The sequence below is a fragment of the Bos mutus genome, chromosome 15, assembly GCF_027580195.1.
Source record: "Bos mutus isolate GX-2022 chromosome 15, NWIPB_WYAK_1.1, whole genome shotgun sequence".
NCBI classification, from domain to species: domain Eukaryota; kingdom Metazoa; phylum Chordata; class Mammalia; order Artiodactyla; family Bovidae; genus Bos; species Bos mutus.
In genome coordinates, this window is record NC_091631.1 from 28,522,649 (window position 1) to 28,535,570 (window position 12,922).

The 12,922-nt window shown below is 42.9% G+C and overlaps 1 protein-coding gene across 5 annotated transcripts in view; it reads left to right on the forward strand.

The window, feature by feature from the left end:
• The first annotated feature begins 1,148 nt into the window (after positions 1 to 1,148).
• P4HA3 (prolyl 4-hydroxylase subunit alpha 3) overlaps positions 1,149 to 12,922 on the forward strand; it is a 72,421-nt gene continuing 60,647 nt past the window's right edge. For 2 of the 5 annotated variants that reach the window (XM_070383737.1, XM_070383738.1), the window contains exons 1-3: positions 1,149 to 1,402; positions 9,730 to 9,872; positions 10,888 to 11,111. In XM_070383737.1, the coding sequence (XP_070239838.1) occupies positions 1,203 to 1,402; positions 9,730 to 9,872; positions 10,888 to 11,111 (567 nt within the window). In that variant the 5' untranslated portion in view covers positions 1,149 to 1,202. The remainder of the gene's footprint in view (positions 1,403 to 9,729; positions 9,873 to 10,887; positions 11,112 to 12,922) is intronic. The other 3 variants (XR_011467024.1, XM_005903214.3, XM_070383736.1) reach the window with 2 other exon arrangements.

Below are 12,922 nucleotides of genomic sequence, written 5' to 3' on the forward strand. Positions count from 1 at the left end.
TCTCCAGAAGCAGATGGTGAGATGATGCTTGAAGTGCAAGATATTGCTAGGGATCAGGGTCTGTGAAAGCACAGGAAAAGCAGAAAGGGCAGAGGAAGAGGTCAAAGAAGCTTGACAAAGCCTTGGTCTATGTGGCAGGAGGACTAGAGCCTGTCAGAGCTGTCTCATGTTGGGCCTAAATAACTGGGCTTTTATTCCCTCACCTTGCTGAGTCACTGGACGACTATTAATGCCCTTAAAAACTTCCACTGGTGGGATGCAGAGGGAGGTGAGACGGAGGTTAAAAAAAGAAGAAAAGGTTTCCACTGGATTTTCATAGTAAACAGCCTAAATTTCTTAGTATGACATGCAAAACCCCTTCACAATCTGACAGTCCCAGCTCCAAGGAATTTCTCATTTCTGCAACTCAAACTATTTTCCATCTTTAAACCTTGGTATACGTAAGTACCTTCTCCAGGAAAGCCCATCCCGCCCTTGCAGTATAACAGGTGCTAAATATTTGTTAAATGAATGAATGAGTGAATCAACATTGCCTGGGAAAGAGGGGGAAAGGGTAAGTAGTAGGATTAACAATACTTTTGTTTGCTTAAATGACCATGGGTATGTATTGCAGAGCAATGACCCAGGACCCCAGAAGTTTTGGTTGCATGGGTCCTAGATTTATCACGCACTGACCCTAATGGCCGTCACCCTCCTTACCTCCGGTCAAAATTCTACTTATCTTTGGAGATAGTTCAGACGTCAGGTCCTGTGTGAAGTGTTTTCCTTCCCCCTGGTCTGTCACAGCTCTTTATTCACACCGCTGTTACCATACCACAACGTTTACTCTCCTGATTTGTCCATCAGAATCCAGGGATGTTTCTGTATTTCCACCCCTTGATCCAGGGAGTGAATATTTTTGAATGACGTTGTACAGCCATAGACTGATGAATTCATTCCTCACCACGCCCGTTGCCTTAATTTCCCCAAGTGTGAAATAGGCACAGTGGAAATGCTTCCCCGGGGATGTGATTGGGGGACGGCGGGGGACACTGAGGTTGCACGCAGCCCACATGCAGTCCGAGGGGCAGGAAGGTCGGGGGTGGAGAGCGAGAGGAGGGGTTAGCAAGGAGTCGGGGGCGGGGCCCAGGGCCGGGCGGGGGCGGAGCGGCGAGAGCAGGGCCCGGCGAGACGCTCGGAGAGGACGCGCGCGAGCGCCGGCGATGGGCCCCGCAGCGCGGCTGGCGGCGCTGTTGGCGGTGCTGGCGTTCCGGGCAGGGGACCCAGCCGAGGTCGCGGCGCGCGGGGACACGTTCTCGGCGCTGACCAGTGTGGCGCGCGCCCTGGCGCCCGAGCGCCGGCTGCTGGGGCTGCTGCGGCGCTACCTGCGCGGGGAGGAGGCGCGGCTGCGGGACCTGACCAGGTGAGGGGACCGGGGGGCGGGGTGTGAGCCGGAGAGACTGAGTCTCGGAGGACGGACGAGGCCCAGACTTTGTCCCGCAGGGCCGGGGGTAACTCAGGTTCGTGGTCACCCTGCTGGGACTTCGGATGCGGTGTCCAACCCGGAGACCAAGGTACCGTGGCCCAGTATGACTCCCCAGAGCTATCGTCATCCTGAGGGGCACCCCGAGACACCGTGTCACACTGCGTAGGACCTCAGACTCCGTGCCTCGCACACACGCAGCGGCACCCCCATCCAACCTCACACCGCCAAGTTGGTCCGCTGTGGGAACCTGCGGTGGAGCGACTGCGGGGCGCAGTAGAGCTTCACAAGGTGCTGTGTGAGCCCCCAGATTCTCTGTTACAGAGACACAGCGACCCTGAGAGAGTGAAGCGGAGAGAATACGGTGACACTGTAGCCACACGTGTGTTGACCATGTGACCCAGGGAACTGATGTTTAGTATGGGGGGACATTCTGTGACTGTGTATGAGATTTACATGTCATTGTGACTGGGGGGCACGACCCTATGGATATCATGCCTAGTAATTGTCCAGGTCTCTATAGGAATAATGCTTCAGGTTGATCAGTTCATTCACCGTATATGTTTGAGTGTCTTCTATGAACCAAGCACTGTTCCAGGCACTGGGAAGAGAATGGTGAACAAGAACCTACCCTGTCCTCTAAGAGCCTGGAGTCTGTAATATCATGATTGTTAATCTGAGATGTCTTCTCTTTACACACACATAAGAACTCTAAATACTGTCACTGAGATGTATATGTGTATGAACGTATTTGACAGCAGGAAAACAAAACCACTGGGCAAAACCATACTTGAGGTTGGAGATGCTGAGTGTAGCACACACTAATAGATTCTCAGCCAATATTGTTTTGCTATACAATCAACCAGAAAAACGTCTACTTCTGCTTTATTGACTATGCCAAAGCCTTTGACTGTGTGGATCACAACAGACTGTGGAAAATTCTTAAAGAGATAGGAATACCAGACCACCTAACCTGCCTCCTGAGAAATCTGTATGCAGGTCAAGAAGCAACAGTTAGAACTGGACATGAAACAACAGACTGGTTCCAAATCGGGAAAGGAATATATCAAGGCTGTATATTGTCACCCTGCTTGTTTAACTTATATGCAGAGTACATCATGAGAAATGCTGGACTGGATGAAGCAAAAGCTGAAATCAAGATTGCTGGGAGAAATATCAATATGCAGATGACACCACACTTACAGCAGAAAGTGAAGAAGAACTAACAAGCCTCTTGATGCAAGTGAAAGAAGAGAATGAAAAAGTTGGCTTAAAACTCAGCATTCAAAAACTAAGATCATGGCATCCGGTCCTATCACTTCATGGCAAATAGATGGGGAAATGTTTCATTGGAAACAGTGAGAGACTTTATTTTGGGGGGCTCCAAAATCATTGCAGATGGTGACTGCAGCCATGAAATTATAAGATGCTTGCTCCTTGGAAGAAAAGTTATGACCAGCCTAGACAGCATATTAAAAAGAGAAACATTCCTTTCCCAACAAAGGTCCATCTAGTCAAAGCTATGGTTTTTCCAGTAGTTATGTATGGATGTGAGAGTTGGACTGTAAAGAAAGTTGAGCGCTGAAGAATCGGTGCTTTTGAACTGTGGTGTTGGGGAAGACTCTTGAGAGTCCCTTGGACTGCAGGGAGATCCAACCAGTCCATCCTAAAGGAAATCAGTCCTGAATATTCATTGGAAGGACTGTTGCTGAAGCTGAAACTCCAATCCTTTGGCCACCTGATGCGAAGAACTGACTCATTTGAAAAGACCCTGATGCTTTGAAAGATTGAAGGCAGGAGGAGAAGGGGACGACAGAGGATGAGATGATTGGATGGCATCACCGACTCAATGGACATGACTTTGAGTAGGCTCCAGGAATTGGTGATGAACAGGGAGGCCTGGCGTGCTGCAGTCCATGGGGTCGAAAAGAGTCAGACATGACTGAGCAGCTGAACTGAAACTGAAAATACAATCAACAAACTCTACTGTAAGACTTGGAACACTGAGGCACTGTAATCATGTATTGACTCTCTCAAACAGTGAAAGATAAATGAGTGGATATAACACCATGGTATGAATATGTGCTGTGCACCTTCTCTTGGGAAACTGAGAAACTCACAAAGTGAGAAATGGGTGTAACCATATAGTTACTTGAATATTTAATGCTATATATATAGCCCGTGACCCTCAGCTGAGCTGGGACAACAGAGGGTTATCTCACAGTGTGCTGCTTATAAAACTATGAGTGAGTGTATGTGGTGGTAATACTGCTTCCAGGGCATATGGGAAGAAGGTGTGAGGGCCACTATGGCTATGTGAGAGAGCCCATGTAGAAGAGTCAGTGAGTGTGAGGAAGTATGTGGGAGAGATCTTGTTTGTGACTCAGTGGTAACTGAATGATAATGTAATTTGGTACATGCTGTTAAGCATGTAGCTTGTATATAAGCAGTTGTATGCCTGTTTAAATTTACTGTTAGTTTGATCTCACAAGCTAAGATCCCACAAGGTGCATGGTGTGACCAAAAATAGCTTGATAATACACACACACACACATATACTATATAGTGTATATAAGTGTGTATTAATTATAATAATCTGCTGTGCTCAGTTGCTTAGTCGTGTCTGACTCTTTGCGGCCCATGGACTATACCCCGCCAGGCTCCTCTGCCTATGGAATTTTCCAGGCAAGAATACTGGGGTGGGGTGCCATTTCCTACTCCAGGGGATCTTCCTGATTCAGGGATCGAAATCAAGTCTCCTGCGCGTCTCCCAAATTAGCAGGCGGATTCTTTACCACTAGCAACACCTCAGAAGCCCAATTATAACAATAAATGATAATTTTAATAATTCTTGTCACTCTTTGGAGTAGCATTGTTGCCTAGTATTCTGTGGACCCATATTTACAGAGTAAAATAATTTAATTTGGGGAATCCTTGATGGTCCAGTGGTTAGGACTCTGTACTTCTGCTGGTGGGAGCCAGGATTCAATCCCTGATAGGGAGAACTAAAATCCTGCAAGCCGCATGGTGTGACCAAAAAAAAAAAAATTTCATTTTGTTCATAATCCATATTCATTGGAGTCCACGTTCATTGGTGGAAATAGAGGAGACTTTTTCCTTTGATTTGAGGCACCACCATGCTCCCCGCTGCCCGTGTGCTTGTTCTCATACTACTAATCTCTTTATTTGGGTGGTTCAAATTGAGATGGGGGTCAGAATCCTGATGCCAGGCTTAATAGGGAATAGAGTCAAAAGAGCGAGCTAGAGATGTTGATCAGAGTGGCTGGCTAGAATTCCCCCCTCCAACCTGCATGCTGGTCTCCTTTACCATCTTCTCACCATTGTCATTGTCACAAACTTGTCACGGTTGGAGGCCTTGCACAAACCTTATCTCATTTGATTCTCTCTCACACAGTGTTTTGAAACAGGTTTGTATTACTCTTTTAAGCAAATGAGAAATCATTTAAAAGTGTGAAAACTAAAATTTAAGTACTGTAATCCAAGATTATAAAATCTAGTATGTAGCAAGGACTTCCCTGGTGGCTCAGTGGTGAAGAATCCACCTGTAATGCTGGAGACACCAGTTCGATCCTTGGGTTGGGAAGATCCCCTGGAGCAAGAAGTAGCAACTCACTCCAGTATTCTTGCCTGGGAAATCCCACAGTCAGAGCAACCTGGCAGGCTCCAGTCCATATGGCCACAAAGAGTCAGACATGACTTAGTGACTAAACAACAGCAAAAAGTAAGTAGCAAAGCTAGGACTAGGACATAGTTCCTTTGATTGTTTCTTTCTATCACGCTATAATGTCCCTACTGCTTGCTTTGTATGATATGCCAGGATGCTGACCAAGCCCCATAGCTGTTGAGGTTTAATGGGCAGCTGGAGTACATAGTGGTTAAGAGTCTGGATTCAGGAATGTAACGTTTGTTAGAATGCTTGGCTCTGACCTTGGGCAAGTTCCTTTACCTCTTTAAGAATTAGTCTCCTAATCTGTAAAATGATGATAAAAATAGTACCTACCAACATGGTTTGTTGGAAACATTAACTACCATATAAGGGAAAGTAGTAATTGCTCAACAAATGTTAATTCTTTATTATTGTTGTTTAAGACTTGCTGGTGAAGCTAGACACAACTTTTGGTTCTACACAGTAGCTAGGATTGTGAGAGCCCAGATAATAAAAAAGAAAGACTCAGAAAAATTCTAGAGTCTCTTCCCATATGACTTATGAACATTTAATTCCAGAAAGCTTAGTTTGATAACTTAGAGACTGTCTGTTCTCTAGTCACTGCTCTAAAACCTGGTGAAATATTTGCTTTTTAAAACAAGAATTCTGGCAGTTCCTGCTCATTTTCCTATACTTGCAATCTGGTGATCTAATGTAACTTGAGATATTATTTCTAAGGGGTCTAAGTTGATAATTCTTTGAATTTCTAGTTAGAAATTAAATATTTTTTGATATTGAAACTATACTCCCTACCCCAAATTGATGAATAAAAATTATACTAGTTACAATATATATAGCTATGTACTAATATAGTATTATGTATACTCATCGTATAATATTTAGATAGTTAACCCCTAGCTTCTTTTGTTGTTGCAGTTTTTAAAAAGTACTAAGATTTAGAAAGTAGTATCGTCAGCAATGACTTCTATGCTAGGAATTAAGCATTCAGAATGTCTCAGGAGAACTGAGACAAAGCCATTTCTGAATTCCAAAGGAAAAACATATTGAATTAAAACAGCCCATGTATTGCGGTTGGGTAACCTGTCCCAGGCTATGTTTAATGCAGGGATTGGGTTGCAGCTTTTATGTGCAGATTCTTGAAGGAAAGGATCTGATTTTCCACTCTCAGCAGCATTTGTTAAAGCAAAAAAGCTGTTTAGGAAACCCTGAGGTTTGAATTCAGCGTCCAGTAACTCGGTCTCTAAAAACCAGCTATTGGCTTAGAGGCTGGGCACAGGGCCAACGTTTGGATTCCAAACCAGCCTCAGATATCTGTTGATAGGTTTTTTCTTTTTTCTTTGTGTGACAGAAAGATGACGTACATGAATGTTGAATTATGTTCTTCAGTAGAGATCAAACCTCTGTCCTAAATAAATTGACGCCGTAATACAAAGTGGGATGTGAAGAGAACAAGGAGATGGTACCTTTGATCTTCACCCCTCTGCCGTGCTTCCTTTGCACCTCAGTTTCCTCCAAGGCTTGTTATATTGGGTTGGCCAAAAAGTTCGCTTAGGTTTTTCTGTCAAGATGTTATTTTTTGGCCAACCCAATACATTAGGTCTCAAGCACCAGATGAGGAGTTTGTTTATTCGGTTGTGGAAAAGGTGTTGGAAAGAAAGAACAGAATGGTTGTGCCGAAAGCATCCATAGAGATCTTCTAGACTAGACCAGGTTTACCATTTTATAGGAGAGGAAACTGAGGGATAGCTAGAGGCTGGGTAGGATACCTCTCACGTCTCCTCCCAGCTCCTCTCCATGCAACTGTCTTGTAAAATCCCTGCCACTCAGCCTCAGTTGTCCCTGGACACTTACCCTTCAGTCTGAACTCAAGCCTGAGTCTCTGCTTGTATTTTCGTCTAGCAGTGGAATATCTTTCACTAAGTAGTTCCATATGGAGCTGAAGCAGAAAATAATGGGTATTAAAAAAAAGTCCTACACCCTGGAGGCTGGTTTAGTTTTAAAACCCTTGAGTAGGTTTAATTTTAAACCCCCCTTGTCTTGGGGATCAGAGATATCCTGGGACTTAACAGGCTTCCTATTTCCTCCCTGGGGCACCCAGAAGCAGACTATTTTTCTTAGTTTATGCTTGAATTGAATATTTGGCTCACTAGAAGCATCTCTACCCAAAGCAACTATTCTGTTTCAGGCTGTGTTTATAGTTGAGGCCTCACCCTTGAGAATTCCTTAAGTCAGACTGTTTCAAGGGATTGAAATCCTGCACCTTCCCCCCACCCCACCACTCCCTCTATTCCTCACTTCCATCCCTTTCGACTCACTGAAGTCCTCCACTCTGGCCAGAAAATTCTTCTATTCTCACATGCTCTTCATACATTCACTTTGCACCACACACACTTTTTCTTTTATTTCTACTGTTGTTATTGTATTGTTTTTGAAAATAATGTTTAAAACAAAGGGAAAACGTCTTAGAGGGCAGGACTAGAACTCTTAAGTCTGCCTTACTGTAACTAATAAGTTTCAATAATATAAATCCCAGTAGGGAATTAGAAATGGGATAACCATAGTATGCCAGGAAAGTAAACATTTCTCTCTTAATTGTAGGAACACTCTTATAGGACATTGAGGAGGAGAGAAATTAATGAAAAAGATCATCACTTCTGGCCCCTACATTTCTGCCCCTTTACTGCAAATGTTGCTAAACCAGAAAGGTTGGCAGCGTGCTGAATAACCCACCTGTTCATTCCCCATTACAATCTTCACCAGTTTCTGTATGATTTGCTTCCTAAATATCTCTTGAAACCATTCCATTCTCTGCCCCCACCATCACTATTTTGGTTCAGACTGTCCTATCTCTTGCTTACAGCTTTGAAATGGCCTCCTAACTGGTCTTTCTGCTCTGATAGTAACCCTGCCACTTCTAACCCCTTCTCCTCACCCTCTTACAGATTTATATATGTAACATATCATAGTCCATCCCACTCTCACTTAAAACTTTTTGCTACTCCTAATTGCACTCAGGGCAGAACCCAGATTTCTCAGCAAGGTCTTTGAGTTACTCCTTGCTTCTCCAGTCTAGTCTCCCCATCCTCCTAATACACTGCGTGCTCCAGCAATACTCAATGGTTTGTAATTTCCCTACTGCTTCTCTCTGTACTTTTACACATGTTGAACTGTCTCTGCCTTCCTGGAAGGAGACCTCGTTCTCCCTTCCTCATTATTTGCTTTTACCCATCAGTCTCAGTTTATTATCTCCTCTGTGATACCTACTGTGATCTGCTGTGGCAGATCTGTGTACTTTCCTCTAAGCTTTGTTCTTAAATCTGGGGTTGCATCTGGGGTTGTAATGTAATTATTTGTGATCTCAAATGTTTTGAGATCAAGGTTATTGTCTTATTCAAAATTTTGTACCTAGCTCATAGAAGAATATATTTCATTCATTCTTTATGAATGAATATATATTCATTCATAAATATATATTGAACTTAGGAAAAGGGTGATAAGAGGGAATTCCCTGGTTCACTGATATGGCCCAGGTTCAGTTTCTGGTTGGGGAACTAAGATCCTACACACTGCATGATGTGGCCAAAAAAAAAAGTGATGAGAAATCAGCTATTTTCTTGTTCATGAAATTCTTGATCATTGGACCCTATCTTGCCTTTTTATCCCCAGCTTCCAGAATGGAGTTTGACTTCTAGAAAATGACTTACTGAATGATTAAATATATGTCAAGCCTCTGCGCCTTTAGATACATTGGTCCCTGTTGACTCAAAAAACCCACTCTCCTCCCTTCTTTGTTCTGACTCCATGGGAAACAGTATGGCAAAATCAGTCAAGAACCCCAGCTTCAGAGTCAGCCAGGCTTCAGTTCACTCCTGGCTTTGTTGTTTACCAACAGCATAGCCTTGTTTCAGTTTTCTGTTCTGTAAAACGTGTGTGATAATATCTATTCTGAGCAGTTGGGGCAGGGGGAATTAAATAAGACAATATGTTTAAAACACTGAACAGGATGCCTAGTACATGGTAAGGGCTCAATAAGTAGTAGCTATCAATATTTTAACCAGTCCTTCCAACTCAGATTAGGTGCCGTATCCTCTGTAAAGTCCTCCCTTACACTGTCTAACTCCCACCTGCGTCAGGTGCCCTGCTTACAGATTGCCAGAGCATTTCATAGCATTATATGCTCTCTTCTCTCATAGCACATACCACTGTTATCGTAATTAATTCAACAATGTTTTTTAAGCTTCTATCAGATTCTAAGTTTTGATTATAGAATAATGAAAGAAAAAAAGATTTTCTTATCTGTAACCTCCTTGAGAGCTCCACCCTCTCTTGCCTTTGGGTCTTGAGCATCTAGCATGATGCCTGACATATAGTGATTGACCAATGGAGACCGACTTGAAGGAACAAATGAGTGAACCTACTTTTGTTGTGTTGATAGTTTTCATCCTCTTTGTTCGTGTTGCTTAGAATATTACATGAGTCTCAAGGGGTTCAGCATTTCATTTTTAGCTACTCTAAATGTGCCTTCACTTGGTAGAGCGCTTGTATCAGTGGGTGAGGTCATTCTACCCCTCTCTTTCAGATTCTATCACAAGGTGCTATCTTTACATGAAGATTCAGCAACCCCTGTGTCTAACCCTCTGCTTGCATTTACTCTCATCAAACGCCTACAGTCTGACTGGAAGAATGTGGTACATAGTCTGGAGGCCAGTGAGAACATCCGAGGTAATGAGGAGGAGGGCTGGAGGGTAAGAGAAGATTCTATCTCCTGACTCAGTGGAAAGGAGAGAGATTCTGATGGGATGTGATGAAGGATAATAAAGTGGGTAGGTATTACTTGATCTCCTTAGCTCTGTTACAAAGAACTAGGTTCTTTTGTTAATATGTTTATGCAATTATAATTATAAAGCAATTTTGTATCCATTATCTCATTTTTTTTAAAATGCTTTTTTGGCTAAACTGCATGGCATGTGGGATCTAGTTCCCTGACTAGGGAGTGAACCCGTGTCCCCTGCAGTGGAAGCATGGAGTCATTACTGCTAGACTGCCAGGGAAGTGTCTCCATTATCTCATTTCATCTTCACTCCAATCCTGTGAAGAACTATAGGTTATATCATCCCATTTACATATGTGTAAAAGTGAAGTTGTCTATTAATTTCTGTTTTATTAAGTTGCCACTACAGTGTTATCTGTAGTAAGATCACTTTCCTAATTTACTCTACTTTGTACTTGAAAGGCTTCCCCTGGGGCTCAGCTAGTAAAGAATCTGCCTGCAATGCTGGAGACCTGGGTTTGATCCCTGGGTTGGGAAGATCCACTGGAGAAGGGAAAGGCTAACCCACTCCAGTATTCTGGCCTGGAGAATTCCATGGACTGTATAGTCCACGGGGTCGCAAAGAGTCACATGCGACTGAGTGACTTTCATTTTCATAATTGAAGAAGTTTGTCGACTTTGGGGAAGTTAAGAAGAAGAAAAGTTTTCCCCTCAAAAGGCAAGACTCCCGGAGACAGACAGAATGGAACAACATGATAAAGATGCTTAGTTTTTACTCTGAAATGTTTATTCCTCATTCAGAAGATTTTATTATCCTGGGAACAAAATCAGATAAAACATTATCTTTGCTCATGAAAATATTACGAGCTTAGTGATTATAGTAATTAAGGTGATGATGCCTTGCTGTATCAAATGCTCACCGCCTGTTTTTTGAGTGATGGATTGATGCTTTCGTGACCTCCACAGCTCTCAAGGATGGTTATGAGAGGGTGGAGCAGGACCTGCCAGCCTTTGAGGACCTCGAGGGAGCAGCAAGGGCCCTGATGCGGCTGCAGGACGTGTACATGCTCAATGTGAAGGGACTTGCCCGAGGCGTCTTCCAGAGAGTCACAGGCTCTGCTGTCACTGACTTGTACAGTCCCAGGCGACTTTTCTCCCTCACCGGGGATGACTGCTTCCAAGTTGGCAAGGTAATGGTATTCAGAGAGAGGGCAGATTGCTCAGCTTTCTTTCTAGGGGATAAAATCACTCTACTCTGATGGTTGTTATTAATACATATTTCTAATCCTGCCAGCAAAACTGGAAGTTGGGCATTATCTCCATTTTCAGATAAGATGAAGAAACTGAGGTTCAGAGAGGGTAAATGACTTGCCTAAGGTTACACAAGTTTAAGTAGAACTAAATTTTGAACCTGTGTCTTTTAACTCGGAATCCCATGCTGTCTCCATAATAGCTGGGGTGATCACATACTTAAGACACTCTTGAGAGTGAAGGAAGTGTTATTAGCCAGGCTGACAGACATAAAATGGGACTATCTTGGGCAAAATGGCCCTTTGGTCACCATAACCATAGCACTCCACCAGTAGATGGACAGCCAAGTGGAAAGGAGAAGCAAGGTCAAAGGATGCAGGAATAGAAAGGAGATGGTGATGTGAAGGTAAGATCATGGAAACTCAGCCTCCTGGGACTTTATGAAATCCCTTGCAACATTTCCTAGCCACTTAGAGATACTAAATTAAAGTAGTGCCAAAAAACAAACCATTTGGGAATTCCCTGGTGATCCAGTGGTTAGGACTCCATGCTTCCACTGCAAAGGGCATGAGTTCAATCCCTGGTCAGGGAACTAAGATCCCACAAGCCAAGTGATGCAGCCAGAACTAACCCCACTTTGCTATAAAATTGAGAAAATAGACTTTAGGAACCTTCCATATGAGATATTTAACTGATCTTTGTTCAGAAGTTTTGAGTACACTTGAGGTTATTTTACAATATACTCTTTGTTAGCTTTGCCCAGGAAGTAATGGAGTAAATCCTTTTTAATTTTGAAGATGCATACTGCAGGAAAGTGAATTTTCACCAGCCCCTGCAGTATTTGTTAGCCAATCTGAGAGTGGGCCTCTTGTGTCTAAATCCAAGTTTTGAGACTACATCCTCCAAATTAACACAGAGTGGGTTGCCCTAAGCCTCTCCATATATAACTTTTCCTCTTCTGAGATCCTAATAGAATCAAGCTCAATCATCATGTTCATGGCTAATTTAAAATGAAGTCAGTTAAAACAGTTCCATATATGGTACCAATATATGCTTCCTTAGTGAGGCTTTTCTGAGACTAAAACCATATGTTGAAAATTCAGTTAAGTCGTTTCCTGAAAGTCTCACTGACAATCATCATTTCTGTATTTACTTATTTTGAAAGATAAAACATTTCAAATATAAGAAAAGTACACATAATATAAGCAATTTTATCTATAATTGAGATGAAATATATGTTCAAATTTTGCTGTATTTGTTTCAGATTTTTTTTCCAGATTTTTAAAAAAGAATGTAAAGATAGCCAAACACCCACTCCTTTTCCTTCTCACCACCCCAACCCTTTCTATTCTCCCCTTGCCCAGGTACCAAGCGACCACTGTCCTGAACCAAATAGTAAGTGCTCTTGAGTCACTTAGCACCTTGTATCTGTGACATTTTATCCATGTTGCTGCATTTATCAGTTCAGTTCAGTCGCTCAGTCATGTCCAACTCTTTGCGACGCCATGGACTGCAGCATTTATCAGTAGTTCATTCCTTTCTGTTGCTGAATAGTATTCTGTTGTTTGAATACACGACAAGCTGTTTATCAGTCTCATGCTGATGGATTCTTAGATCTGTCTCCAGCATCAGCTGGAATAATGCTGCTGCTTTATTGATGTGTCTTTCTGTGGACATTTGTGTTCACTTCTGTTGGTTAAATACCTGGGTTGAAGAATGAACGCGGATAATTATTAACATGTAGACAAGT